The sequence below is a fragment of the Ornithodoros turicata genome, chromosome 4, assembly GCF_037126465.1.
Source record: "Ornithodoros turicata isolate Travis chromosome 4, ASM3712646v1, whole genome shotgun sequence".
NCBI classification, from domain to species: domain Eukaryota; kingdom Metazoa; phylum Arthropoda; class Arachnida; order Ixodida; family Argasidae; genus Ornithodoros; species Ornithodoros turicata.
The window spans coordinates 74,621,685-74,648,360 of record NC_088204.1 but is presented as its reverse complement, the minus strand read 5'-3'; the positions used below and the strand labels follow the sequence as shown (position 1 = coordinate 74,648,360).

At 45.9% G+C, this 26,676-nt stretch overlaps 2 protein-coding genes across 3 annotated transcripts in view; one reads left to right on the top strand and one right to left on the bottom strand.

Annotated features, from left to right (window-relative positions):
• The first annotated feature begins 13 nt into the window (after positions 1 to 13).
• On the top strand, positions 14 to 10,170 carry LOC135391872 (protein N-terminal asparagine amidohydrolase-like). The gene is made up of 11 exons (XM_064622386.1): positions 14 to 131; positions 1,173 to 1,270; positions 1,341 to 1,443; positions 1,527 to 1,592; positions 4,848 to 4,956; positions 5,050 to 5,123; positions 5,221 to 5,274; positions 5,747 to 5,800; positions 5,887 to 5,987; positions 6,445 to 6,558; positions 7,578 to 10,170. Exons 2-11 carry the CDS (start codon positions 1,187 to 1,189, stop codon positions 7,746 to 7,748), a joined length of 930 nt encoding a protein of 309 aa, XP_064478456.1. The 5' UTR covers positions 14 to 131; positions 1,173 to 1,186; the 3' UTR covers positions 7,749 to 10,170.
• An 8,643-nt stretch (positions 10,171 to 18,813) lies between these two features.
• Positions 18,814 to 26,676, bottom strand: part of LOC135391871 (voltage-dependent T-type calcium channel subunit alpha-1G-like) — a 292,030-nt gene continuing 284,167 nt past the window's right edge. For both annotated transcript variants that reach the window (XM_064622383.1, XM_064622385.1), the window contains one exon: positions 18,814 to 26,284. In XM_064622383.1, the coding sequence (XP_064478453.1) occupies positions 25,614 to 26,284 (671 nt within the window). In that variant the 3' untranslated portion in view covers positions 18,814 to 25,613. The remainder of the gene's footprint in view (positions 26,285 to 26,676) is intronic.

Here is a 26,676-nt window from a genome sequence, read left to right as displayed (position 1 = left end):
AAACCAATGTGATCTACCAGTCGGAAAGGTGGTGAACTTTCCGAACTTTTGTGGTTGTTTGTTTACATGCTGTGCTTGCGTTTCTCTAGCAGGATATCACTCGTGCACCATATAATGTCATAGAATCTCAGGTGGGTGCATCTTTAATGACAGTCGACGAGTTGTTTTGCATGCATCGGGGTTGCAGGACACCAGAATTCTCGGGAGATGCAGCTCTAAACTTTTGAGCGATCGGCGGTGAGCGATGCTCTCAGGAAATTTGACACTGCGTCTTCGACTCCGATGCTTCAAATGGGCTGGAAACACAAAGAAACCGGGATCACACTCATTTTTGTTACTCTTATCTCAACATAGCGTACGATGCACGCGGCTTTGCGCATCGCATTTGGCATTGCGTACACGTCACAAACAAAAGGCATTTTTGTTTTATTTGCAAATTTAGAAACCGCGTTACATCTTGCATGTGTGCATCGGAGCCCAATCTGATACATGAAGATCCGTGCACGGAGCCCCACCATAGCGTCAAACATGTCTTGGAAGCTGAAAGGACAAGAAAGTCCATTAGAAAAGTTCTGAGAACTTTCTGGACGGCATAACCTGTTTGGGCAGACCGCGGGAAAACAAAGAGCATAATTCCCATCTGTGATTCCTGACATGTTTAACCGGACGGACGATTCATTGCTTCTAGTTAAAGTGACCAACTCTGCTTCGAAGCGAGGCCAGTGCAGGAGGTTCATACTTTTTCGTAACTATTCGAGTTCGCCACTTCCTTTCCGAACAGGTGCTCCTTGTAAAGCGCCTGACCTCCTGATCTTCGACCCCGTTCCAAATAATGAATTCCTGGCTTACAAAGCCGGGCCTGTGTGCGTCTCTTTCTCCCCCGTAACTACAGGGAAGTCAGTGGCATGGTAGTTGTGCGCGTTCGTCGAACTTTACGCTGTCTCTGAAACACGCGAAGAGGTTTAGCAGACACGAACGGTCGTCGAGCTATAGCAGACGACAGGTAAACTCTCATCTGCTTCGCTTAATTTCAAACCTGTCTGGCTCTTCTTGTGCATGGTTTTGTGTGGTGGAAAAACCCTCGTAAGTCTGATGAATCCAGGATCTGATAAGAATTGTTGGTCGAATCTGAATGATGATTTTGATAAAGTACTTGTCGTTTGGTTTGCTAGAGCTCGACGGCAAGATGCCTCTCGTCATCAACGGTGGTGTGATCGACCAGCTGCCACCTGATACAAGGACACTGTTTGAGACCTATCCGCACTTCAAAGTAAGCAGGAGTCTTGTTATAGCACCATAAGTATGATTTATCTCTTCACCTTCTTTGTTTTGCTCTTAAGGAGATATCTGCCGGCTTGACTTCCCAAGTTCCCAAAGTGATTGGTCCGCTTGGCCTTTTGTACGTTAAGCAACGGGAGTTTGCTGTGACCGTTGCTCAAGACAGTGAGTAAATATCTGTAATGATGATGAATCGTGGGACAGATCTAGCACTGCTTGATGTGATGGTCGTTCTGTGACTCTTTCAGAAAATGTCAGCGTACTGGGAACGGACGAAGCCACGACGTGCATTATGGCAGTCGTGCGACATACAGGTGAGCATGCTCAGCGATAAACACGTGGTACAGTAAAACCTCGTTAATTCGGATCGCGGGGGACCACCGAAAATGTCCGAATTATCCGAATGTCGAATTATCGAACGGGCAACAAAATACCAGGTAAACTTGCCATTATCAACGTACCTTTATTACGAAAAGAACTGCGAGAGTGTGGTCTGCCTTGTACATGAAATTTGGGCGTTTAAGACAACTTTTCTTATAACTGCCAAGTGCTGCACTGCTTCGGCACCGCCGGGAGCACTACAACAAAAGTCTTCCAAAACAGCAAGGGCTTCCGCCGCTTCTGTAACAGTCCGCCGTCGCGGCAGCTCTTTCTCACAATCCTCGTCCGATGCAGCGTTGTCATCGGCACCCAACACCTCGTTGACGATGTCTTCGTCCGTAAGCTGGCCGGCGACAGCGACACCGTCGTCAATAGAGATGTAATCTGCGATTTGCACGGCGGGTGGGAGGACGCCACGAAAATGATCGTCGTCCTCTTCGTTTTCGTGAGATGTTACGTCCTCCAACTGGTCGCAGTCCTGATGCATGTATTGCACAAACCCGCAATGGCGAAAGCAGTTCGCCACAATTTCAGCTGGTGTGCTTGTCCACACGTGCGCCAAAATATGAACAGCGCTGAGCAGCGTCACATCATACTGCCTGCCGGTACCCATGCAGAGCAGCATGCGTTCCAGGACATGTCGTCGGTATCTTCGCTTTACGTAGTGTATAATGCCTTGGTCCATTGGCTGTAAGGCAGACGTTGTGTTGGGCGGGAAAAACACCACCTTGACCCACTCAAGGTCAGACACGTTGCAGTGCGCGCTGCAGTTGTCAACAACAAGGAGCACCTTGCGCTCTTTAGCGCGGAAATGACGGTCCAGCTTCTGCAGCCAACTTCGCCAAATGTCGGACGTCATCCAGGCCTTCTGATTGGCACAATACTCCACCGGGAGTTGCTTGAGGTTTTTGAAGCACCTGGGCTTCTGTGCTTTCCCTATGACAAGCAATGGCAAACGCTCTGTCCCAGTCATATTCGCGGCCAGAAGGACGGTCACTCTCTCTTTGCTCCTTTTACCGCCGACGCATGGGTCTCCCTTGAGCGTGATAGTCTTGTCTGGCAGTGCTTTGAAGAAAAGAGCGGTCTCGTCCGCATTAAACACGTCACAGGGCTCGTAGGCGGCTATGTGCTCCCGGAGCCGAACGCACCGCCAATCTCTGACGACGTCTTCATCAACAGCAGCTCTCTCCCCGCAGATGTTTCGGAAGATAAGTCCGTGGCGTTCTTTGAATCGCGAAAACCAACCTTCCGAAGCTTTGAATGCTTCAATCCCCATTTTTGCTGCAAAGTTCTCGGCTTGCGTGCAAATAAGGGGCCCACTCAGAGGTAACTGTGCATCGCGCGAGTTCACAATCCAACGAAGAACAGCGTCTTCCAATTGCGGGTACGCCGCTGTACGAAGGCGTTTCCGCTTTCCGTGGAACTTCTCACCTTCCATGGCCGCGATGATCTGTGCCTCATTCTTCACGTATGTTGCCAAAGTGCTCCTTTTCACATCATATTTTTTCATCACTTCCTGTCTTGGGACACCATCCTTCAGCGCTTTAAGAATCTCGACTTTTGTTGCAAGGTCCTTGGTCTCGTACTTAGCACGCTTCGCAGGAGGAGCCATGTCAGAACAGCATGCACGTCGTAGAAAGACTGACGTATACACGTGGTTTAAAACTAGATTTCGCTTCAAGATGGCGCCTGACGTCATCAACGTCACGGCACTGATGACAATGGCGATGTGTACGCCGCACTTTGCCGTCTTTTTTTACCGTTTTGGCGTCCGCTGTTGAGCACCCGTGCGCTTCCCTCGAGCCGTGGTTGTTCGAATTATCCGGTGCGCACGCGACTGCTGCCGAATTAACGAGCGCTCCTTCCCATAGACTTGTGCAGACGTTTGCCGGGACCGCGCGGGTCGTCCGATTTATCCGAATTTCCGAATTAACGGGTGTCGAATTATCGAGGTTTTACTGTAATTAGTACATGTTATCTTGGAGCTAAGGGCGTCTGTAATTCTATTGGTGGTAGGGGTTCATCCTGATTGTCATGTACTGCTGTGAACACTCTTAATGTTCTCTTTGTATAATATTTTGCAAAAATATGTAAAATGTAGTTTCATTTATCTCGTAGCGCTTCTCACTTTGATACTGCAGCGGCAAGAAATCGCAAAGGATAGAGTCTGTAAATAATCATCATTGTACCACATACAGACATCCTCTTGCCTGTTGATTGGACAGCATGAGAAATCCAGCAAGGAACACTGATTATCTTATTTCGCTATGAACCATTAAAAAAAGTCTTGCATCATATGTTCCGAAAGATTACACATGACACAGGTACAACTGGTGGCGGCAATGCTAAGCATTGGGACACCTCTGGCAATTGCTCGTGCCAAATCCCAGTTTGCTACGTAAGATCCAAGCAAGTGCCATTGGTTAGGCATATTTGTGCAGTCGATGTAGCTTTCTGGTACCAGGACTTGTTCGTCAGGAGCGATGAGCATTCATTTAATGAGTCCAATTGTAAACTAGAAATTATTGGCTTTGGACACCATGGTGTTTTGGCAGGGGATTCTAGAATAGTTTGCCAGGTAGTCTAGAACATAATCCTTCGGGGTTTTCGCAGTATCCTGGAGGAAACGACGTTTCCAAGACAACGCTTTGCATCGCTGCTATTTCAATAAACGAGTTCAGAAAAGAAAGTTCAGAAAATTCCAATCCCAGTGCTCCCTGCGCAAGCTTTGCATCCTGGGAGATTACTGGAATGAGGGGAAGGGAGAACTGCATGTGTCCTTCACGTTTCGCTTTCGCTGACCTGGACACCTCGAAACAATCTGCCTCGCGGACAACCGGCCAGGACGGAAGGAACCGAAACAGCTTGGAGACCTTATCCCTCATTGTTATCAGCAAGTTCCCAGAGTTCAACATCGCACTAAGGTCCCTAGGATTTTCTGAAGTCTCGTATTGCAGAGACACACAGATCCGATCAGGACTGACCTGCAATTTTCTGCCACCGATAAAGAAACGTAGCCCTGGGTCGATCGATCTCTGGGATTGGCTGTTATAGAAGCTGCACTACTCGAGAAATCTAGAAAATAAGCGAGTTTTAGTACGCCGCATAAAATGAACTTACTGCAGCCCCGACTTGGAGCCTTCGTAGACCATTCAGAGACTTACACACCTCAATTCCTCGCTCCTTAGGTTCGGGCGCAGTGGCACTGGGCCATTTTGACGGGTCTGGTCTAGAACATGGCGCAGCTGCTATGGTGAGGAGGGTGCAAGAGCTGTCGCTTCCCGTTCCAGATGGCCGGTAGGGTTAAAAAAAAACAAAAAAACTGATAAGTCTAACAATCTGGCACACAAATGAACTCCCGACAAACTACTTTTTTTTTTTTTTTTGCAGGTTCGAAGTTTACCTCGTCGGCGGATTTCTCGATCGGAGGGCTTACTCCGAGGGACTGGCAACACAGTTGCTCTGTGAGGTTTCGTTCTGACCTTGCTGGCGCCTAATGAGACGCTTTATTCGTATTTGTGATTTTATCTCGTATTAACAATTTTCGTGTTAACTTCCCAGATGCATTTCATAAGCAGCCGGTCAACCTGCATCTTATTACTGCCTGTTTGTGCGGTGAGTTGCAAGCTTGTCAGCCTCGGACACGTTCAAAAAAATGGGATGGCTGTGGTGACGATAGCTCACGTTATAGTTGCAGTAAACAGCTCAAGGAACACATCACCGGTCATGTTGAACCGAGAACAAAAATCGTTAATCCCACGCACACACAATGTGGCTCGCAAAATTCCGCCTGCATCCGCTGCAGAAGGGAAGCAAAGGAAACATTCCGCACTCAAGAGGTCCGAATGAGGTTACCATTCTTCGTGGGGATTTGGGGTGGTTAGCCTTCTGGGCGGGGAGACTCTCAACAAACATTTGTTGCAGTCGAATGCTGTGTATGTGTAGTACGCTCTCATCTTCATCACATTCTTTGAACGTGTCCTAGTGTAACCAACGCGTTCTTCGATAGTCCTACCTCTACTTGTCAATCTTTTTGAGAAACTTGCCGTTTGATCAGACCTGTTGCGATTTCTCAATTTCGTCGCAGAACTGAACAACGTCCTCCGCGGGAATCTGAACTGGCCCACTATCTACGGCATAGGTAATTGTTTCCTCAAGTGCAAGCACGTTGTATTTGAGCGACGCTCAGAGTTTTTGGTGTCCTTGCGGTCTTTTCGACGACTGCAGGAGTCAACATCAAAAGCGGCGAAATATTCCCAGCGACTTTTCCCGACAAAGGACCCGAGCTGCCACTTCGATCGGCCAGGCATTTTACCGGTTGTCACGAGGTACGCGTAGTTGGTATGCGGTGACACGAGGTTGCCCGATAGCGATGCATAACTAGAGCCTGAAATTTTTGGGTTTTTACCCGACTTACACCCCGAATCGAAGATTGCATCTTTAGGGTGAAAAAAAAAGATTTTTACCCGGCAAATTGCCCTCACTGGGATGTCTGTAGAAATGCATTAACTTAGTTGTGTGGCAGCAAATGCAGTTACATTACCATCTGTACCAGACCACTACTTTACCAGACCACTACTACTTTAAGTAACTGAGCCCGATTTCTCCCCGAATTTAGCGTACTGGAAGTTCTTTTCACCCCCGTTCGCATGAATTTAGTGCGCACGTTTATTCACCCAATTTTTAGCCCCCCGAATTTAGAAAAAAATATTTCCCGAAAACTTCAGGCTTCTATGCATAGCATTAGTGTCGATTGTAATTTGATCCTGCATAATCGTACTGCAGATGAATGACATCTACGATTGCTCGTTGGGAATGATGCGAATCGGTCCCTTCAACTACGAGCCCATGCGGGGTGTGGACCTTTGGCTTGCTCAGAATGACGACTTCATCCTGCAGGTAACTTTGATGCAGTACTATACTTCAGTACACACAGGCACCCAGGTTGTGCCTTTGAGGCGTTGAGGTAAACGCGGAGCACCTTTTGAGGGGCTGTTACACGACGGTCCAAGTTGTGCTGGGTAGATGCAGAAGATGGTCATCTGCATCAGGTGTGACCCTGCATTCTACAGGGTTATTATAGCAAACGTTACACATTTCGATCGCACTGTAAAAAAAGAAGGCTAGGTTTGGCCCATCCCAAACTTGGCTGACCGATAGCCATTTACCTGAAGTTTCATTCGAATTTTTTGTAAGCGCTATGGTCATGTAGAAAGAAAAGTAAAAATAAAGCAAAATCTCGCTCCATGCATTTTCAATGGCCTATCCCACACAAACACCGCCATTTTTTCTTGTGTCTGCTTCACATTCACATCACTTTCCACAGGTAGCGCTGCCTAGAACGATGTCACATGCCGATTCTGACGTTATGCACCAATCGTCTTGTTCCAGTCTTGTTCTGTATGCTAGTGCCACCTGTGTGTGGTGAAATGAAACTGGTGCGCACAGAGCAGAAAATGGCGGCTTTTGAGTGAGATAAGTCATTGAAAAAGCATGGGGCGAGATTTTGCTTGATTTTTAATTCTTCTTCTACAGGACCATAATACTCAGAAAAAATTCCAACAAAACTTCAGACAAATGGCTACCAGTCTGCAAAGTTTGGTGCTGGATGAACCCCGTCTTCTATTTTTACGATGCGATCAAAATGTGTAACATTTGCTAGACTAACCCTGTAGGTCGTTGAGCGAAGGGTTCCGCATGGTAGCTCTGTGTGAACTAATTTTGCTTGCATTATACTAATTGAAATATAAACTTTCATTTGAGAGCAAGTTGTTTTTGCATTTTTAGTGCCCCTTTAAGATGCTCACGATATAGTAAACCCATAGCTTAGTCCCGACCGGTTTTGCTAAAGAGGGGTTCCACCGTCTCATCGTGGCACCTCATTTGGCCGCGTGCTGGCCACTCCTTTTTCGTTACAGCACCTGTCGACGTCGCCTGAGGTCGAGTCCCCGATGTTTGTCATGCAAGTCCGGGCGGCGCTCAAGTACATCCAGCAACACCCATTTCCGGGAGTCACGGTGTTTCCGGACAACCGGCCCCACTACTTCCGCAAGGACGAAGGGGGAGCTTGGATCCCAGTGTGCTACTGAATCGGCCTACGCACCTGTTTTGTGGCGGCAGCGTCTCCGTTGTACTGTGCCGTTTGAGAGGTTGAAAGACTCGTAAAAGTTTTGTAGGGTAATACTCCTCTCGTTCATCACAATCGCAGTTCATTTGACTGCTGTTTGCTTGTTTACATCTGTAGTCTTTATCAAGACCTACTAGATTAATAGCGACCGTGTCATGGGAACCCCTTCCCAGCACCGCATTTGGAAGCCAGCGGTGGCGCTACTTATTGGCCCCGTTATTGCTCTCTCAATGTCTACAATACTTTGTACTTCGGCTTACCTTAGTATTTTTGTACGAGCGGAGGATGTCGCACGGGAGATGCTCTTTTCTAAAGTTGATTATCATCATCATTCTACACGTGTTCATAGAAGCTGTTGCTGTCGTCTGCTACAGTGATCGTACGTCGGCTTCTACGCATTCAAAATTCAAATTTTGTATTGTCCAATCACAATGTAGATCTCGCGGGCCGACGATTAGCGCCCCTAGCGGATCTTGCGGACGGGCTCGTCATAAGGGTCGCCGAATGTGACGTGGTCGTTATAGTCGAATAGGTCGTGGTCTTTAGCATTGAAACTATGTCCAAAATATATGTGCAACGAAACGGTAGCACTGCAGTTAAACTGCAGCATTGTTCTTTTTCTCGAGGTGAAGTTCATACAGGGCTGCTTTGTCCTGTTTTTTCGCAGACCTCTCTGTGGAGAGAATGGATAGAGCCTAATGCAGTAAAAGCAACAACTTTATTTAAACGATGACATATGGGGAGTCAATAATTTCGGCAGTAACTTTTGTGAGGGCCTAAGTTTGCACCCTCAATTGTTTTTTTTTTTTTTTTTTCCAAGAAATTAATGCCAGCAAAATATTAGTCTGTCTTAAAAAAAACAAAAAAAAGCAAAGAGGGCATTGGACTGCAACAAACCAGTTTAAAAAAAATGGTGATGTAATGCCCCACTTTTGTTTTTGAATACTGAATTTTGCTAAACAGTGTCTGCATCTCAGTGTTTCAAACATGATTCTCAATAGTGTTTTTTGTCATACGAGTGCGACTTGATTTCATGCCACTGAAATAGAACGCAACATGTCACGAGTGAGCATTCGGGGGCTTTAAAAGTATGAGACTTCGTCAAGAAGCGTTGCGAGGAGACATTCAGAAAACTTTGTTCTGTGTGAACGTACATGATATATTTAGCTGCGTACAAGAAATGCGGTTTGCTGCAAACGTAGAGCATTTGATACGAATCACAGCTTTCCGCTGTGTGTCAGAAGACTCTGAGGAAGTGCCTTTGTAAAAGTTGATCCAAGTGCAGCTTGTAAACTGCTCAGTATATGAGCGTGCATTGTTATGGTGCTACTGCAATTTCAGTGAATCGAAGGGGCTTGGTGCCAATATCAGCTGGAGTGGTTTCAGCTACGGCAAATTGAGACACGTTTTTACAAGTGTGACTTTTGTTGCCTTCATTGAGGTGTGAGCCACACACTTAGTGCATAAATATACGTACTACTCGGTTTTTTATGGCTTTCTTAGATCACAGATTTACAATACTCATTTTACTGGTTACTACGAGGTGCAAGTGTAACATAAGGAGTGCAATTAGCCTAAGATCGCAACATCTTAAAGTGCACCCATTAAACAAAAGCGGGAACACTGTAACGGGATCGGAAATTTTAAAAAATATATATATAATAAAACCTGATATCACAAGGACCTACTCCTTGTGATTTCAGATTTTTATATTTTTTGAAAATTTTGGGACAAAAATCATGTTTCCTTTTGGGAGCTGTACAATAGGCATTTAGTGCATGCCAGTTGTTGTGTCTTAACACTTTCATCAATCATGTAAAAAGATTTCAGTGCAATCTCAGCAACTCCTTCTCAAAACCGTTTGTAAAACATGCCGTCTTCCTTGCTTCAAATTGCAGTCAGGCTAGGTGTGTTGCTTAGGATACCATAGAACCCCATTCCACAAGCACATCATTCCACGGTTAATACCAGCCTCCACTCATTATTAGTGCTAAGCTTGACACATTCTTGTGCAAAAAGGCTTGGGTGCTGCCTCTTCCTATTTTGAAGTGGAGGGAACGATGCATCTGTTGCTTCTGACACAGATTTTATCTTATCCTGCAACATGAAACTCAATTTTGCTACCGTCATGTTACGAGCCACTCTTATAATTCATCTGCGTTTCCAAGTTGTATCATTGTTGTGGTGCTGATCACAAATGTGCATATATTGTGCCTGACTCTCCAATATTTTTATTGCATCTCTTGCGTGTTGCTACCTACGTCGCGATTTTTTTGTTTTGTTTTGCGTAAGTTGCGTTGATACTGAAGATGGTTCTACTGGTGCAATGGGCATATTTTTGTGTCATTTGTCGTATCATTAAAGTTCATACTTGTTCACGAAAATGGAAAAATTATTTTTTCGTTGCGCTTGTTTTAAAGGAGTAGTGAGATGACATTTAACATGGTAATAAGTGCACGTGTGACCTGAGAAGTTTTTTTGGGTGTCAAGGGCAGGCGCTTAGGTTGTGCATTTGCCCAGAGAATGAAATCGTTACCGCTAAGGGCGGATTTTTTTTCAACATTAAGGATGGACCTCATCTCGTACAGTCGATAAGCGCAAATGAGAGTCCCAGGAAACTTAAGGGCTGCGTTAGCGGAATGCAGAGCAGAGATTGACCTTAGATTTTACGAGAGCTTTACTAATCTACAAACAACGTTTATCTCACAACAAGATAGAAAACAAGAAAATCAATCGTACAAAGTCAAGAAATATCCCATTGGAAAGTAATATTTTGAGAGAGCATATGTGATTCATGTTTGAGCTCCAGCGATCGATGTGGTGTCCAGGCCGCGGTCCAGGCGAAGCAAGCGGCAAACCGTCGGCGCACGAGGTGGAAGATTTTGCGCACGGTGATGTCCACACATACTCAAGCCCAACCCCATACAGCTCGTTCTCTTGCAAAATTCATCATTAGAACTGACTTTTTTCTAACTGCCTCTTTGTCCATGCCATCCTCTTTGTTACACTCAGCTTAGACCTTTCTTTATTTTATTTTTTTAAAGAATGCCCTCACAGCGCTACTGTTTCCCAATCCTTAGCCGATGATACTTGCCTCAGGGAAACAAAGCTAAATTTCATCGTAACCACAAAGATTAACGTTGCAAAGGATCAGGAGGCCCCATTTTGTGTGGCTACGCACCTCAAATTCACAACGGAGTTCTGTACCCTTTTGCAAGGACATATAAAAATTTGGCAAGCGAAACAGTTCAACACAAATATGCTACGGGCTCCTGCTTGCTAAAAACCGCCTGTTTGACGATATCATTGGCAGCGAGCCAAAGCAACGTATCTACTTTTCCTTTCTTTTTCACTGGTATTTATTTTTTTCCTTCGAACTATGGTTGAAAAGTGTACAGGGTGTTTCATTTAATTCTTCTGAGCGTTTTTATGAATTTAATTCACGTGAAATTGAATTTTCCCAATTGATCTCCAAAATTTGGCAAGTCAACATCACGTTTTGTCTTTCTTTTTTCTTCTCTCTATCTCTCTTTCTTTTTTTTTTACAGAAACAGAAATCCCACGTCGGATTTACACCGCTGCATTGTAAAATATATTCTCTACTGCTTTGTTAAAATCTGAAAAAAAAAAGAGCGAAAAATGTCGTTTTTGTTTCTTTCTCGCTCGTCTTTCAGATAACTTCGCGTTGCAGCCGTGCTGGCGTTATCAGCAGATAGCTTGGATAAGGAAAACTGAATGGGCCTCCTCGTATGGCATCGCTTCTTTCGGAGATCTCGCACCGGCAATTTGCGCATCTCCAAATGACACTTTTCCCAGTTTTGTGTTTTTTTTTTTGGGGGGGGGGGGGGCGCTATTACCATTGCATAAGTGAAGGGAATGTATTTGCCAATAGAATGCGGTAAAATCCGGCATGCGCTTTCTGTTTCCGTAAACAGAAAAGAAACACAAGAAGAAAAAAAGAACGTGACGTTGACTTGGCAAATTTTGGAGTACAACTGGGAAGATTCAATTTCCCACGAACTAAATATTATAAGCACAGATGCCATGGCAAAATCTTCACCGAGATAAATAGCTTTGATCCCATAATGTTCAGACGAGTGGATTTTTTAATACGAATTTTTTCACGTTAGGTCAAACATCCCCAACAATGCAAGCTGATCCCAGGGACATAACTGGGCTGTAATATTGGGGATGTTTGACACATCCCAGGGATGTCCTCAACCCTGCCCTAGAATATCCCTACAATGAAAAAATGAGACACCCAAAATACATGCTTCATGGAGGTTCCAGGGATGTCTTTTGCGATATCTGTTGGATGCGGGACAGTAATGAATGGGAGGCAAGGTAATTTGGTGTTTCAGCCCCCTCCTCCAAATGCAACTATATACAGTCAAATACGACATACACACACATGATAATGTTGTAACTTACCATGAATAATGAGACGATATGCTGAGCTGTTCCGTCGAAAAATATCCAATACAAACAACGCACAAGTTCACAGAAATGTTGGAGCTTATTCGTGCAACACTCAAGAGAGACACATGCAGAACTGCAAGGGAACCTTCACGTGCCCACTATCCACCTTGGTGATTTATTACCTCGGACCAGACTAGCTCGCAAAAAAAAGCGCTTGCCTCTGAAGCGCCGCTACTATTGAGTGGTTAATTGTTTTCGTGTTGACAAAGGCCGCCCATGTCGTCGTGCTGAGCGCTGCTTTTAGCTGGCGAAACGAACAAAAAAACAACGAAAAGAAAAAGCAGGGTCTGGCCGGCCAAGAGGATGACTCATTGCAGAACTCGAACCACCATCCGGGAGGACGAGGAAAACAATTTTTACAGTTTATGGCACTGTTGTACCCACGTGCGCGACAAATGCACACGTTTGCTGCCGTTCGTCCTAGGAATTGGCGGAGCGATGGGATTAAAAAAAGAATTGAAAAAAAAAAAAAAGAACACGTTACCTCCCCATTTTGCCCGGAGGCACATAGCGCGTTCCCGCAGCTGTCTTCGGGCCATATTTCGGAGAGACGTTATTTCTCCGTTGCCCGCTGAACCTTTGTCGGCGGACTGTCGCCAAGAAATGCACAGCACAAATAGGCAAATGTGCAACAGATGTGCAGTTGTGAGCAGCACAAGGACAAAGAACGGGACAAATGATGGTTTGGACTTATTGGACTGCAGTTTAAGAGGGGACAAGGGGTTATGGCCTGGGTACAGTGCCGTATTTAGGGCAGGGCAGACGGGGCACTTGCCCCGGGGCCCCCACCAGTAAAGGTCTTGTCCAACGGAAATCTGTTTTGCATGCCTGAAACGCATCCCTGAAACGGAAACCTGGTAAAAATCTGTCCTCCGTCCACGCATATCGCGTCTGAATAACACATTGGATAGACATAGGTTACACGATTGGAGCCCCCACAGCACAGTGCACCGGGGCCCCCACTTTCACCCCCGGGGCCCCCACCACTGTAAATCCGGCACTGCCTGGGTATTAGTACAAGGATCAGAAAAAGATTGGGAGGTGTGAGTGTTGGATTGTGCGAGTGAAATAACATCGATAATGGTTGCATACGAAATGATGCGAAAGTGCTAGCTGACTGAGGTGTCCTACAGTTTGGTCCGGGAGGGGGGGTGGCTACAAAGTCCATACGGCATATCGAGCGTCGTTTGGGGTTGCTAAGTTCGCGAGCCTGCTTTGCGAAAATAACGTGGTCAAATCACTATATGGGGTGAATGGCCATCTGCTACGCTTTACAGAATTTTTGGTCACTTTGGTCACCACTACATGTCAAAACTTTTTCATGTAGTTCTTAGTCGCGTTTAACCACGAGAAACGTACTTCGTGTACTTGATATTTGCATTTAAAAATATCATGCTTCCCATTCGTTCCTATCCCAGCTATGGAAGACGTTCTCTTCAGCGTATAAACGTGCCCTTTTTCGCTAGACCGTATAAGTCGCTAACCTGTGGCATCTGTTGTAGAACGAGGCGCGAAACACTAGGGCAGCAACAAACATTTACTCAACCTCCAGGGGCCCTAAAGACGGACAAGTGCTCACTAACCATATAACTCAACGTGTTACGTTCTCACTTTGTCGTATTTCGTGGCAATTATTTCCATATATATATATATATATATGTGTGTGTGTGTTCCGTTATTGGAAATAACTCGACTTCCAAATCTTCGCTTGAAAAGCTTGCTCCTTGAAGCCCGTTCCAATTCGGACAACTACTTTATTTTGAGATGAGCGAATGGGGAGTTTCTGTATAGGTCACATACAAATACATTGTATACGCTTATGACGATAATCATCTGTGAGCGAGTTTTAGGAGAACGTTCCCCAAATGGAGTGGCTGATATCACGTTACTGATATTTGATTGTCTGACAGCGATACAACATCGGAAGCGGAGGGTTCCCCCTCCCCCCTCCTACGATTCTCTGAGACTCTCTGATCTTTCTCACATGTGTACTGAAGATTGATTGATTGATCGATAAAAGGGGGGGGGGTAAACAATGGAGATTTTGTGTTTGTTTCAATGCTTATCATGTATACTTCAGCAGTGACGAACCGTGAGAACTGAGAAGCTTATCTGCGGGGACGATTTCATAGCTCATTTATAAAGGAAGTGGGAATTCCCTGGGTGGTTCAGTCTGAGAAAGGGCTTACATCGAAACAAAGTGCTGGACTGCTGGAAATAAACGTTTTGTGGCCCCCTGCTTGAAAATAAGCTGCCTAAAATGCACAGTCGCGCGCGGGAAAATGTCAACAGCGTATATAGACTATAACCTGGGCAACGTCAACCTCGTAAACAACGTAAAGATCGAACTTACACTAACCTGATAATGAACGAATCAATATGCTGTTCCATATAAAAACATATATGTATCAAAATGTCGCCAAAACTGACTGGATACCGTGGCAGTGTAAGTTCCAAACGAGCATATACCCTCCTGAAGTCAATATGTGACGTCGGAGCAAAAAGCTGACATCACCAATGTTTCCACTTGCCGTGCCATTACGGGCCCATGATGTTACGCAGACCGCATCAAGTCGCCCGACACGCGGCTCACAGCGACACAAATGCTTGAAATTATTTCCGAGAGTACTATATTCACCAGCGCTATAGCTGTTGACGAAGTTTTCTTTTCCAGCAACTAAAACCGCTGACGAACGCAAATGCTGATTCGCCCCGCCACGTCGTTTGCAACCCTGAGCACTTGAATGCGTGTCGTAATAGGCATCTACCCGAGAAACGTCATCTTGACGTTGGTAGACAGACTGAAACCGAAACAAATCGGAAGGGGAGGGCTGGGTTCCACGAGTGGGCACTTGTTCGCTGCCTGCTTTTGAAAGAAAAGCAGGGTCGCGTCCCTTTCAGGAACCATCGTAATCCCCTCAAGACCGTGGCTTTCGGGGTCGAACCGTAGTTCAACTCTGCGAAATTGGTGGCGCTGTGGAACACTATGACGTCATTTGTTTACAGACAAGGAGAGGTCTATAGGTCAAACTGCACTCTGGAGTAAAACAAAAACAATACAATATTAATGTTGTTTCGAATAAAAAAATCAACCTCCCTGAAATACTCACTACCCAAAGTGCAGTCAGTGAACTGCGCGGCTTCCACGAATTTTCTAAAGAACCCGTCAAGCTTGATAGTTTCGGATTCTCCAACAATAGATGACGTCACCGCCTCTGTCCCCCCCCTAACAACAGCTCACCCACCTTCCCGTTCTCTGCCCATCTTGGAAGGCTGCCAGCAACGCTGGTGATGAGACGGACAGCTACCGTGGAAAGCATTGTTGCCACACGGATGGCACATTGGACACATACACTGAGGACATACTTCTCAAAACTAGTAATATACCTATCTCTGTTCACAAACTAATAACTTCAGATGGTACACCAGCGCCGCCAACTTGGTAGATTGAAATTACTGTAGCAAACAATCAACAAGTCACAAGAAAGCCACGTTTAAATATAAGGGAAGAAAAGTAGCAGAAGCTCTTTGGCTGCACGTTGAACATGTGTTTATAAGTCCCAAACGACGCCACACCAGCACTGGACAGCGGTTTCGGCCTTATTGGGCCATCATCAGCAATGCGTAGGTGGGCGAAAGCCCAGTGCACTGGGCTTTCAGAGGTGAGTCTCTCACCCTGACGGGAGGACATCACGTTCCACGTAACCTTCCGACGCCACTCGCTGAAACGTCGCCCACCTACGCGCCGCTGATGATGACCGAAATAAGGCCGAAACCGCTGTCCAGTGCTGGTGTGGCGACGTTTGGGACTTACAAACACGTTTAAATATAGCTTTTCATATTGTAAGGTTTTTATGCAATTCTTTACATATTACTAGTTGTATGGCCTTGCTCTGCTCCATTCTACCGGAGTCCTATCTTTCTGGTAGCCATTTCTAAAGATGGCTATACCCGGCGCTTCCATCTTCAGGAACCTGAAGGGCACGAGTTTCCCCCGGAGTGCACATGGTGTCTCTAAAATGGTGTCTGTAAAGCAAGCGCGAAGTAAGTAGTAATAACTAATAACAAACCACATTGCGCACACGATTATGACATTGACATTCGAGACGAAGCAACCAACCCTTCGGTGGACTAGCAACGCGAATGGAGACACCAAAGCGACTAAAAATGTAACCTCATTTGTGTGTACCATTAATACAAAGTTAAGCGACCCTTGACCTCCGTGAAGGAATACGGCCTTGTAAAAGAGCGTTGTTCTCTGTCCGCCCTGTTTCGGTTTCTCTATGTCTACCAACGTCACGAATACGTCACGGTGACGTTTCTTCGGCAGAGGTCTATTCATTTATGATTTGTTTATGGCACTCGGCGCCTCTAGCCGTGCCTCCCGAGACAATCCGTCTTAAATAAACAAATAAAAAATTAAAATATAAAATGATATTTAGCATCGCGGAGAAAAGTACTTATTTGGACAGAATACAATATGCGAGACACGCAGATTGCTATGACAAATTGGATTCGAAAGACACGACATTTAGCGCGTAGCGCGTTTAATTGTTGTAATTCGAGTGTTGGTCAATGTGAACTTCCATTAACTCGAATGCTATGCATGTTTATACAGGGTGTTTCTTTTTAGCTGCAACACATTTTAATAAAAGGGGGAGTTACCTTAGCACGCTTTTACTTTTGTCATTGGATTGCTCGACGGGACTGCTACTAGGAAACCGTATTTTTTTCTCAATTAGGGGACTAATGAACACCGATATTTTAATCAACGTTTTAATTATTGGCTTTAGGGAGCACGTTGCGATTACGATATTAAAGCCCGATGTCCACATGATCCGCTCGAACTACTGATGAAGCACAAATGTAATCGCAGCGCGTGCTATACACCGTTTTCCCGTGGATGCCGCCATATTGAAACGCGCCGCCGTCTAGTTGCAGGAGCACTTTGAAAACTGTTTACCGCACATTCCAGAGAGAAGGAAAACACACGGGCCGTATGCTTCCTCCCTGATATCGCTTTCCTCCTTGCTGGAGTGTGCTGCGTACGAAGGCGCTGGGTGTGAGGCTGGCTGGAAAACGGTGTATAGACCACCTCGGCCGTCTGCTGCAAAACGCAAGTGATCGGCGAAGAAGCGACAGTGACGTCGATGTCTCCGCCCTCACTTAACGTCACAGAAAGACAAGCAAACCCTTATCGCGGTATGTTTCGCGATCTTTGTTTTCTTTTTCTTTTTTGCTTGCAAGGAGCTTCGCGCATCACTACTACATATCAGCACTCATCGTACCCGTGAAGGGCAAGAGCCGTGTCCAGCAGAACGAAAGGAGTGATACAGCAAGCGACTGCGAACACAAGAAGGAAGAAAAGAAAGCAAAAAAGAGAAACGAAACAAATATTGTGAAACAACAACAACAACAACTTTATTGTGGTTAACAAAAACAACTTAATAGGGAGTTTCATAGCCAGGGGCGATACTCTGCCCCATTGATCGTGAAACATACCACGATAAGGGTTTGCCTACATCACGTATGACGTTTTTCTGTGACGTTAAGTCAGGGTGGAGATACCGATGTCACTGCCGCTCTTTTGCCGATCACATACGGTTTGCAGCAGATGGCGGAGTGAAATACTGCTTGCGCGCGCTGCGATTATTTTTGTGCTTCATCGGTGGTTAGAGCGGATCATGTGGAGATCAGGCTTTAATATCGCAATTGCAATGTGCTCCCTAAAGTCAAGAATTAAAAAGTTGATAAAAATATCTCAGTTAATTAGTCCCGTAATTGATAAAAAATACGGTTTCCGTCGAGCACCGTCACCGTCGCACCGTCAGCACCGTCGAGTAAAGGGCGAAACACATGTACGACAAAATGCACGACCCGTCGTGCGACGAGTCGCACAGTTTCGTGTCACGAGTTGTCGCGTGCTGCGTCAGCAGACACATGGGCGGCGACATCCTTACGACATGTCGCTCTGAACCGTCGTGTTGCTAGAACAGCGCGGCCAGAGATACACTCGCTTACGCTTTATTTAACATAACCAAATGTGCTCACACTAAACGAGAACAGTTCATTCCTTATTTCAAGTGTCTGTCAAGGCGGAACACGACGAAATCAGCCACTGTTCGCATTCAGAACACACACTGTCCGCCATTTTTTCTCGGACCCATCGCATCTACCAGAGAGGCAGCATCATTGGCTGCTTGGTTCATGACGTCACTACATCCGCACGACAACCCACCGACGGGAGCGGAGATATCTGAGCAGTTTTGTCGCGCTGCGACTTGTCGCAGAGCGCTGCTTCGACGACCTAGTTCTCCAGAATCAGTCCCAGGATGCTTTGCGCTGCGACGCGTCGCACGACGGGTCGCACATTTCGTCGTACATGTGTCTCAGCCTTTATCCCATGACAAAAGTAAAAGCGTCCTAAAGCAACTCCCCTTTTTATGAAAATTTGTTGCAGCTAAAAGGAAACACCCTGTATAGTTTTCGTATCGTTCCGCCACTATACGCGGCCAGCATTTTGTCCAACAAACACACAACAGAAACGATTCATTTCGGAATTTGTTATTTTTAATAATGACAAGATATAACAACAAAAAGCTTGTTCCCCAGCAAGTTTCTGTTTGTTTTTCTCAACAGGATCACAGCATACCTGCGCTGGCTACAGAGCAATTTCGGCTACCACCCGATTCTCGCATTAGCATGTGCAACATGGCAGCAGCTTAGCAACAATGTGCTTCTCAATTTCAAACAGATTGACGTTCTTGTGTAACACAACCTTTTTCAACATCAAGCAGTGGACATGAAAGCTTCGTTTAGTGAAGCTGAATTGCGACACACAACACACATCTGTGTAGTGAAAAAGCAGGCGTGTGGAAATGTAACAGGATTGTTCTTTTCTCCAGGCTTTTGCTGTCAGTGGCGGAAAAAGCGTATCTGCACACAACTCGTGCAATCATGAAGCTCAAGAAGAGGTAACGCAAGAAAACATGTAATTTGAAAACGGATAATTCGATCGAACGGCTAATGTGATAAAACGGTTACTTCGTTGAAACAGTTAATTTGATAAAACGGTTACTTCGATGAAACGTTTAATTTGAAGAAACTGTTAATTTGGTAACACTGCTAATTCCACGAAATGCAAATTAACGAAGCGGCTAATTCGATGAAACGGTTACGTTGACACGAATGGAATCAGGACAAGCAGTTTGTATTAAGCAATGGTAACAAAAATTGCAATCTCGTGGAGATGTGAACAAATATATACAAACGGAAGGTCGTTCAATTGACACGATTGCAGTGAGACAGCAATTTCATTTGCCTTTACATCGAACGACAGGCGGTTGATAATACGCGTTGATATCAATAGAACGGACACGAAGGCAGTTGTAGCAAAGCGCAGATGATAATTTGCGGGATATTACAACAAACACTAACAGTAAAAAACACGTTAGTTTTCACAGTAACCGGACGAAACAGCGGCGCTTGTTTTCCTAAGGCAACACAAACAGGACGCTCTGTTCTTTGACAGTCTAACAGGTTAATGCGATAGAGCAATAAGTACTGGCAGCACAGAAATTGGACATCACAAACAGGCCAGACAAGTGGTCCCTGGAAAGAAAAGTCTGAAACCTCAAGATGTCGAATGGCGTTACGCTAGCCTAAACAAATGCAATTTGACGATATTGTAGAATAAAGCCACGGAACGCATATAGACATTAGAACACGCCGATTTTTTTCTTTCCTCATTTTGTTATACCACTCAAGAGTCACTTCCTTAGATGGCATGCCGATGACCTTTATGCAGAACTGCTGCTGCTGTAGCATTTCCTATTTCCGCTTTTCCGAACTTCCTATTTATATTTTCCCGTGCATCGTTTGCGATCACGTGGCTCGCTGTCGCAGCGCCGCCCGGAGGGCCTGTTCAACCAGGGCGGTTGCAGTTGCGAATTCGATCACCATGGTTTGTAAAGGAAATCAAAAAACACTTGTGTTATGGACACACATACACAAAAGCACAGCACATGGAACAGTGGAGAGCCCTGCATGTACCCCCGGATATTCGTTTGCTTTTTATTCCGTAAAAAGAATTCCAAACGCTCATTTCGAATATCCGAGTCAAGTTCGTAACCTGGGGTAGCTCATTCGTCGTCTGCTTTGCTTCCGTTTAGTATTTCGTAATTTGCATATTAAATAGAATAACTGCAAACAGTAAAACGTTTAATTCTTCCAAATTCTCAGTGTCCTTCGCAAAGTTTTCCTCATCCAATGCAGAGCTCTGCATTTACACCGAGGGAGAGGGAAAAAAGCGCGCAAGCGTGGTGCACGTGACATACATCGTCAGCCTCATCGACATCGTCAGCGTTCTCTCATCAACGAATCGGCGTTCGCGAACATTGCTCTGTAGCCACCGCTTGCATATCATCATTGCTTCGTTTCCATTCTTAACCAGAGAAAGTGTGAAACGAAAACATGAAAAAGAAACATTAAGGACATTTGCATTGACACTTTTGCTTGAGTAGCTTCCTACGCCTACACCGCGATCTGATGACGTTTTTCCGTACACAACAACAGGGTTTTTTTTTACCTCAGTGATGAAACGGTGTGCAACGGGAAAAGTGTGAAAATGGTGTTTTGTATGTGCAAGACAATGTTCAACGGTTCATGAAAGAAAGAAAGAAAGGGTTGTTCTGCGTTCGAGCTTACAGTTATTATGAATAGAAACAATCTCGCACGCGGGTTGTTTGGAATCACATTGGAGAGTGGCACCTGGTTTTTTTTTTCTTCATATATTTTTACGGTATCGAAAAGAAGAGCTAAGCTAGATACGTCCTTGGGAATTTAAAAGAAAACGAAACTGCAAGAGAGGAGCGGTGAACTGTCGCTGTGGGTGTGTGTATTACATATTTTGCTTTTCTTTTGATTGGTCGCCTGCAAGCGTATGAAAGACAAGTGAAACCAGCCATAGCACAATTTCTATTCCTGCGTTAAGGCAGACGCTGCTATACATTCTCAACATGACGTTTGCAGTTTTGGAATACGCTTGAGGCTTAATGAACAGCGACAGTTCATCGCGTAACCAACTGTTTTTCTCTAAAGAAAGGTCACGGTGTTTTTGTTCTTTCGAAGGCATCTAACGGTCTTGGTAACAAGGATGTCTACAGGGCCTCGATTTTTACAAAAAACTACAACACGGTTGCAATAATGGCATGTTTGCTTCTTATATCAACACTTGGGGATTTCGGGTACCAACCTTGAGTATCAGCATCTAAGATATCTTTGGCAAGATAAGAGACAGATAAAACTGTTTCGTCTGCCTGAGCATGAGTAACCATTTGGCAAGCCACCTCCACCGCCGTGTGAAAAACATCCGTCAGTTATGAGGTCACGGAAACCTCGTAATATTACTCGTTAATACTGACTTCAATATATTTCAGAACACTCCATTCAAATGCATCTTAAGTGATTCACTGTGCACCGAACATAATGGACCTCTTTCCAAATTGGTTATGCGCATGCGCATGGGAGTCCCAGCGGAACATTTTGTGCGCCCACTCACCAGATGGTGCTTTACAAAGTCCATGTACGGAGAGCACGGGTATGCCAGCACGAAGCATGCTGAGAAGAGAGATGGGAGCTTAGCCGGTGCAGATCCAAAGATATTTTGTTCTTGGGTGCAGCAGGTACTATGTTGAATACCACGGCTTGTTTTTAGCACGCGACAAGAGTGGTTCACTGAATGGCCGCTAGGCTGCGCGAAGAATCGGAAGTAGGTCCATTAGTTTCAGTTTGTAATACCAGAAACATGTCACCAAAGGACGTTCTAAGTAAAGGGAGATTTTCGCTGTATCCGAGCTATCCTTCGCCATTCGTGCAACTGAAGCGTACATCGTTATACAATAAAACAGGTATTTTTGTGACTGACATGCCTTTCACTGAAACACGTTTCGTGTATCTTTCACCAGAGCCTGATCGATCTCGTTCAATGAACTCGCTGTGGTCACTCCAACAAGTAGCTTTCACGTGACGAGTGTGGCGTTGTGAGAAAAATGGTATCGCTATATGTGGACTGGGGAACAAAGGCAATATAAAAGCATGTGACTCTGCATTCGTATTTGTACCCTTAGAAATATACATCTCTATAGTATTTATAGGTACTTTACAAGGAACTAAGGGAAACAATTCGACAAAGACAAAAGTTCTCTCCCCATGGCACAATTCTGGCACAGTTCCTTTGCCGTCTGCACAACGGCGGCGGCTGCCAATGGGAGGAAAGAACGGAAAGGCAGGACTGTTCCTATTGGTCAATCCGGACAGAGACAGGTAGTGGGGGGTTGTGCCGCCGTCTTCTTTTCTCTCTTTTCAAATATCTCTATGGTCACGCGTGAGATGAATAACGCAATGATTGCGGCACGTAAACTCCGTTAACAAATCTAAAGCGAGCAGTGGGCGGGGCTTGTGGAAAAGGTGGGGGCGGAGCCTTGTCTTGGAACGCCCATACCTACGAAATTTGACGTTATGTTTGTTGATTGATGTGCACCACCATTAGAAGTTATAGCGATGTTAGCCTTTGTCGAACTGTCCTATCCATTGTCCTGCTCCTCGCGGCTGTATACTGGTGGAGCTTCAGTTGATCTTAGGAGGAGGCACGGAGGGAACGCTATAACCGGACTATCAAATATTACGGCCCGCTAAAACGTTCTTTTGCAACGTCCAACGTTGTATCTACACTGACCAGTCTATCCATGAGTGTTGTGACTGTGTCAACAACTACTACTACTTTATTTAAACGTGTCATCACATGAATGAGCACTGCGTTTCTAGTGTCCGTCCGCAGTAAATTAATTAGGTTTACGATGTTAACGTCTTGAATGTCAATAACAATAACTAGGAGTAGATTTGCACGCATTGGATATCCAGTTTTGCTTTGCTTGTAGAGAATTCACGTCAATTTAGGTATACAGCCGTTGATAGGAGGCGTATAGTTATGCGGTTCACTAATGCATCCAACCAATCACAGAAGGTATAGTTCATGATTAATTCGTGACTGTTGTAACGCGGAAACAATATTTCTCAGAAATCCTCATGAGAAATGCACCAATTCCGCGATGACATTCGAGTATTGGTTCGGCGAATGAAAAAAACACTGCAGGTACATATAGGGTTGTAAACACGTAACCCTCGACGAACGGTTTTGGCACAGAAGTGAAATTTCACGGTTGGGGAGAGCAACTGAAATCACACATGTTAACTTTACGCCGCCCGGACCGAAATAAAGTGCAATTTCTAAAAAAAAAAAAGATAGAAAGATAAAGAAAAAAAAAACAGTCGTGACACTGATGGCTCCAGGGTTAAAAACAATCCTCATCATCTTGAGCTCTGCAGCACACCCTTGCGGTGGCGTCGCCGTAAAACCGCAACCGCAGGTGCGAACATGTCGTCCGTTTTTTCTTGCGTGGCTCGGGAACTACGACGCTCTTCTGGCTAAAATTTCGCACGTGGCGTTGACGCGAATAAAACTCTAATACGAAACTGGATCGCCCTGCCTAAAGCGTCTCTAACACCGACTGTGCCAAGGCGTACACCACAGCGGTGCGCATCGAATACACGAAGTTTCTCGCCGGTGGCGCTCTAATTTAGCCTGGCGTCCGTGTGACAAGGCTCCGCACAAACGCCCCACGTGGAACGCAACCGATTGATTCTCTCCGGTCACGAGCACCATACAGCATCCTTTTTACGTATCCTGTCAAACATCCTAAACATTTTTTTTACAAGTACTAGTATCTTTACACAAGGTAAGCTCCAGGTGGGCATCAAGGTAATAACGGCTGTTTCCTGAAAACGTCGTCATGGGAACCTACACCAGCAGATTCCGCATTGTGCTCTATAAACAGCATAAAGGGAACTCGCCCTAACAAACGTTGAAGTGGTGCGCTGGCATCTGGCAACTTGTTATGTACAATTCTTACAACGGGAACTGTTGCAGATATCGCGGTACGACACCAGGGCGATTCGATTCGGTTTGGGCTAATGTTTCCGCTGTGGCTTACCGGTCGTCCCATGTGGCGTTATTGTTTTATCGGCCGATTGGTGATGTGATTGTTTGATTGGACGGCGATGCTGGTTGGTCTATCTAACACGGGGGTAAAGTAGGTTCAAGTTGACCTGGGTACGAGACTGTAGGTTGCCAGATCGTCGCATGTTTTCGAAAGATCGCCTGCATGGTCATTGCAGGTTTCAATGTGTGGTTAATCAGTGACCAATATTTTTGGAGTCAGTAAGCAGGACACATCGCACATGAACATGTGCGAACATGAAAACGGCCGTGCCACACCGGCTGCATAAGCCTCATCGTCATCAACAACACGGATTCCTATTGATATAACATCGCTTCTGGTGCAACGAGGATCTCACTTTTGCTTTTGCTTGCAAGGAATAAAAGGACTAAGGGCCCCCAGTGGGCATCACCATCCCTCTGGATACAATATGTACAACAGATCCGAAATTACATCAACGTCGTGCAACAAGAGTATGAAACCGGAGAGAGATTGCGCCGGACCATGGGACCACCATGGATACTCAAGAACACCAGCATAGAAAAAGTTCGAGTGTGTCCGGCTGGGGGGACCGAGTGGACGCGAGGACCCGACCCGATTTTTGACTCCTTTGAAACCAGTAGAACCGCAGCTCATTGTTTTATGGCTGATACTGCGTAATTGCAACCTGGTGTGCCTTTATAGAGTCTGGAATAAAGGCGGGTTTTTAGTGCTTGGTGCTCGAGCACGTCGATACCGTTCTCGATTGTCGAGAATAACTTTTGTTTTGAGAAGTGAGATATCAATATCGATTAGAATGTACAAGCCGGGAACGTTGAGTGCCGAATGCCTTGTCGCGTTTTGCTGTGAGTGCAAAAAATATGCCTTTTTGGGAGGATCTAATAGAGATCGTTACAGAAATATGTACATTGAGCTCATCCTGCCGGTTTGTACATCTAGTAGTAGCATTTGACTCAACAACAGGGCATAATACGGCGGTGTTCTACTTGAGACTATGCTGTTTGAGGACATTACTGACAAGAACAGTTCTGTTAGATCATGCGTTACACAAGCCTCATGAAGTTTCCCTACCAACTTGCTCACATAAAGAAACACCAAGTATATGCTAGCTGCTCGGCTAGGGCCCCGTTCTGAAGCTGCATGTACGGTCTTCCCGAGGAAGAGGACTACAGTCGTCGGAACGCCGTCACCGAATCCTCCCAACCGGACCCCATAGACTCCCTCACCACTGAGCGAGAGGGACAGAGCGCGCGGGGGCTTGGACGTTAAACCTTTCAGCCATCATCCAACCGTCACGACACCTGACCGTCCACTTCCTCAGACGGCGTCGCGACTTCGACCACTTCTAAATCCCCGTCATCTCCTTCTACAACGACAGGTGCGGGCCTCACAGACTCTTCGGACCCCGTGTCAATCCCGGTCGTCGTAGTCGGCGTCGCGGGGTCTCCATCGTCGTCCGTCGCGTCACCGTCGTCACTGACGGCTGTCCGCGTCACGGACGACAGAGGGAACTCCGCCGAGAAGGTCCACGACTCGCTCGAGTCGGCGTCTGCTTTTGCCAGCTCCGGGTACGACGGGAGCAGGTAGCGCAGTCGCGACGTCGATGTGGTCGTCGTGACGGATTCTTCGTCGTCTTCTGTCGACGGGGTCTGGACGGGGTTGTCCGGCGTCGGAGTGCGAGCGTCGAGGTCGTCGTTGTCATGATCGATCGAGTCGGGTGGTAGTTGTGGCGCCGGTTCCGCGTTCAGAAGTCCGTTCCGGAGGTCGGCGACGGCGACTTTCTCGGCGCATCCGTCCTCGGGAGATGCCTGTCGGAGGTTGATGTTGATGGAAGGAACGATGCCCAGTTCGATGTCGTTGGCGTCGTGGTGAACGTTCTTTGGGTTGTCGGCAGATGCGGGTCGTTCGTGTTGGTCTGGAATGCAGATGCTCACTGTCGGTGGTGATTGAGTAGAATCTCCGCCTGGAAAAACGGGAACGACGTCCACATCAAGGAGCGACCGCAGCACAAGCTCCTTCTACAATTGTCAGGAAAAAAAAAAAGAAAAGGCCACACTGTTCAAGTGTTGCTGCTCTGATCTCTTAACAACACCGCATATCAAAACGTTCCAGAAACTGAATATGCAATCGGTTTATGTGCTGTAAAGGCAGGGATGCAAAGCGGGTACCAAAGCAAACGGAGCATGAATGAGATTAGGAGAAACAGAGAGCGTCTTACGTTCGCTAGGCGGCAGCGAAATTAATGGGAGGATCTGCAAGCAAGAAAAGCAGCATGCATGACATGTGATTAGTCATAGAATAAAATCAAATGCCTTGTGCGTTCACAACCGAGACCTGCAGAACAATAAGCATCGT

Coding starts and splice junctions, on each gene's coding strand:
- LOC135391872 (XM_064622386.1), top strand. CDS start 1,187: ATGCCTCTCGTCATCAACGGTGGTGTGATCGACCAGCTGCCACCTGAT. Junction 4,957..5,049: donor CTTCCCGTTCCAGATGGCCG/GTAGGGTTAAAA, acceptor TTTTTTTTGCAG/GTTCGAAGTTTACCTCGTCG. Junction 5,988..6,444: donor ATTTTACCGGTTGTCACGAG/GTACGCGTAGTT, acceptor ATCGTACTGCAG/ATGAATGACATCTACGATTG.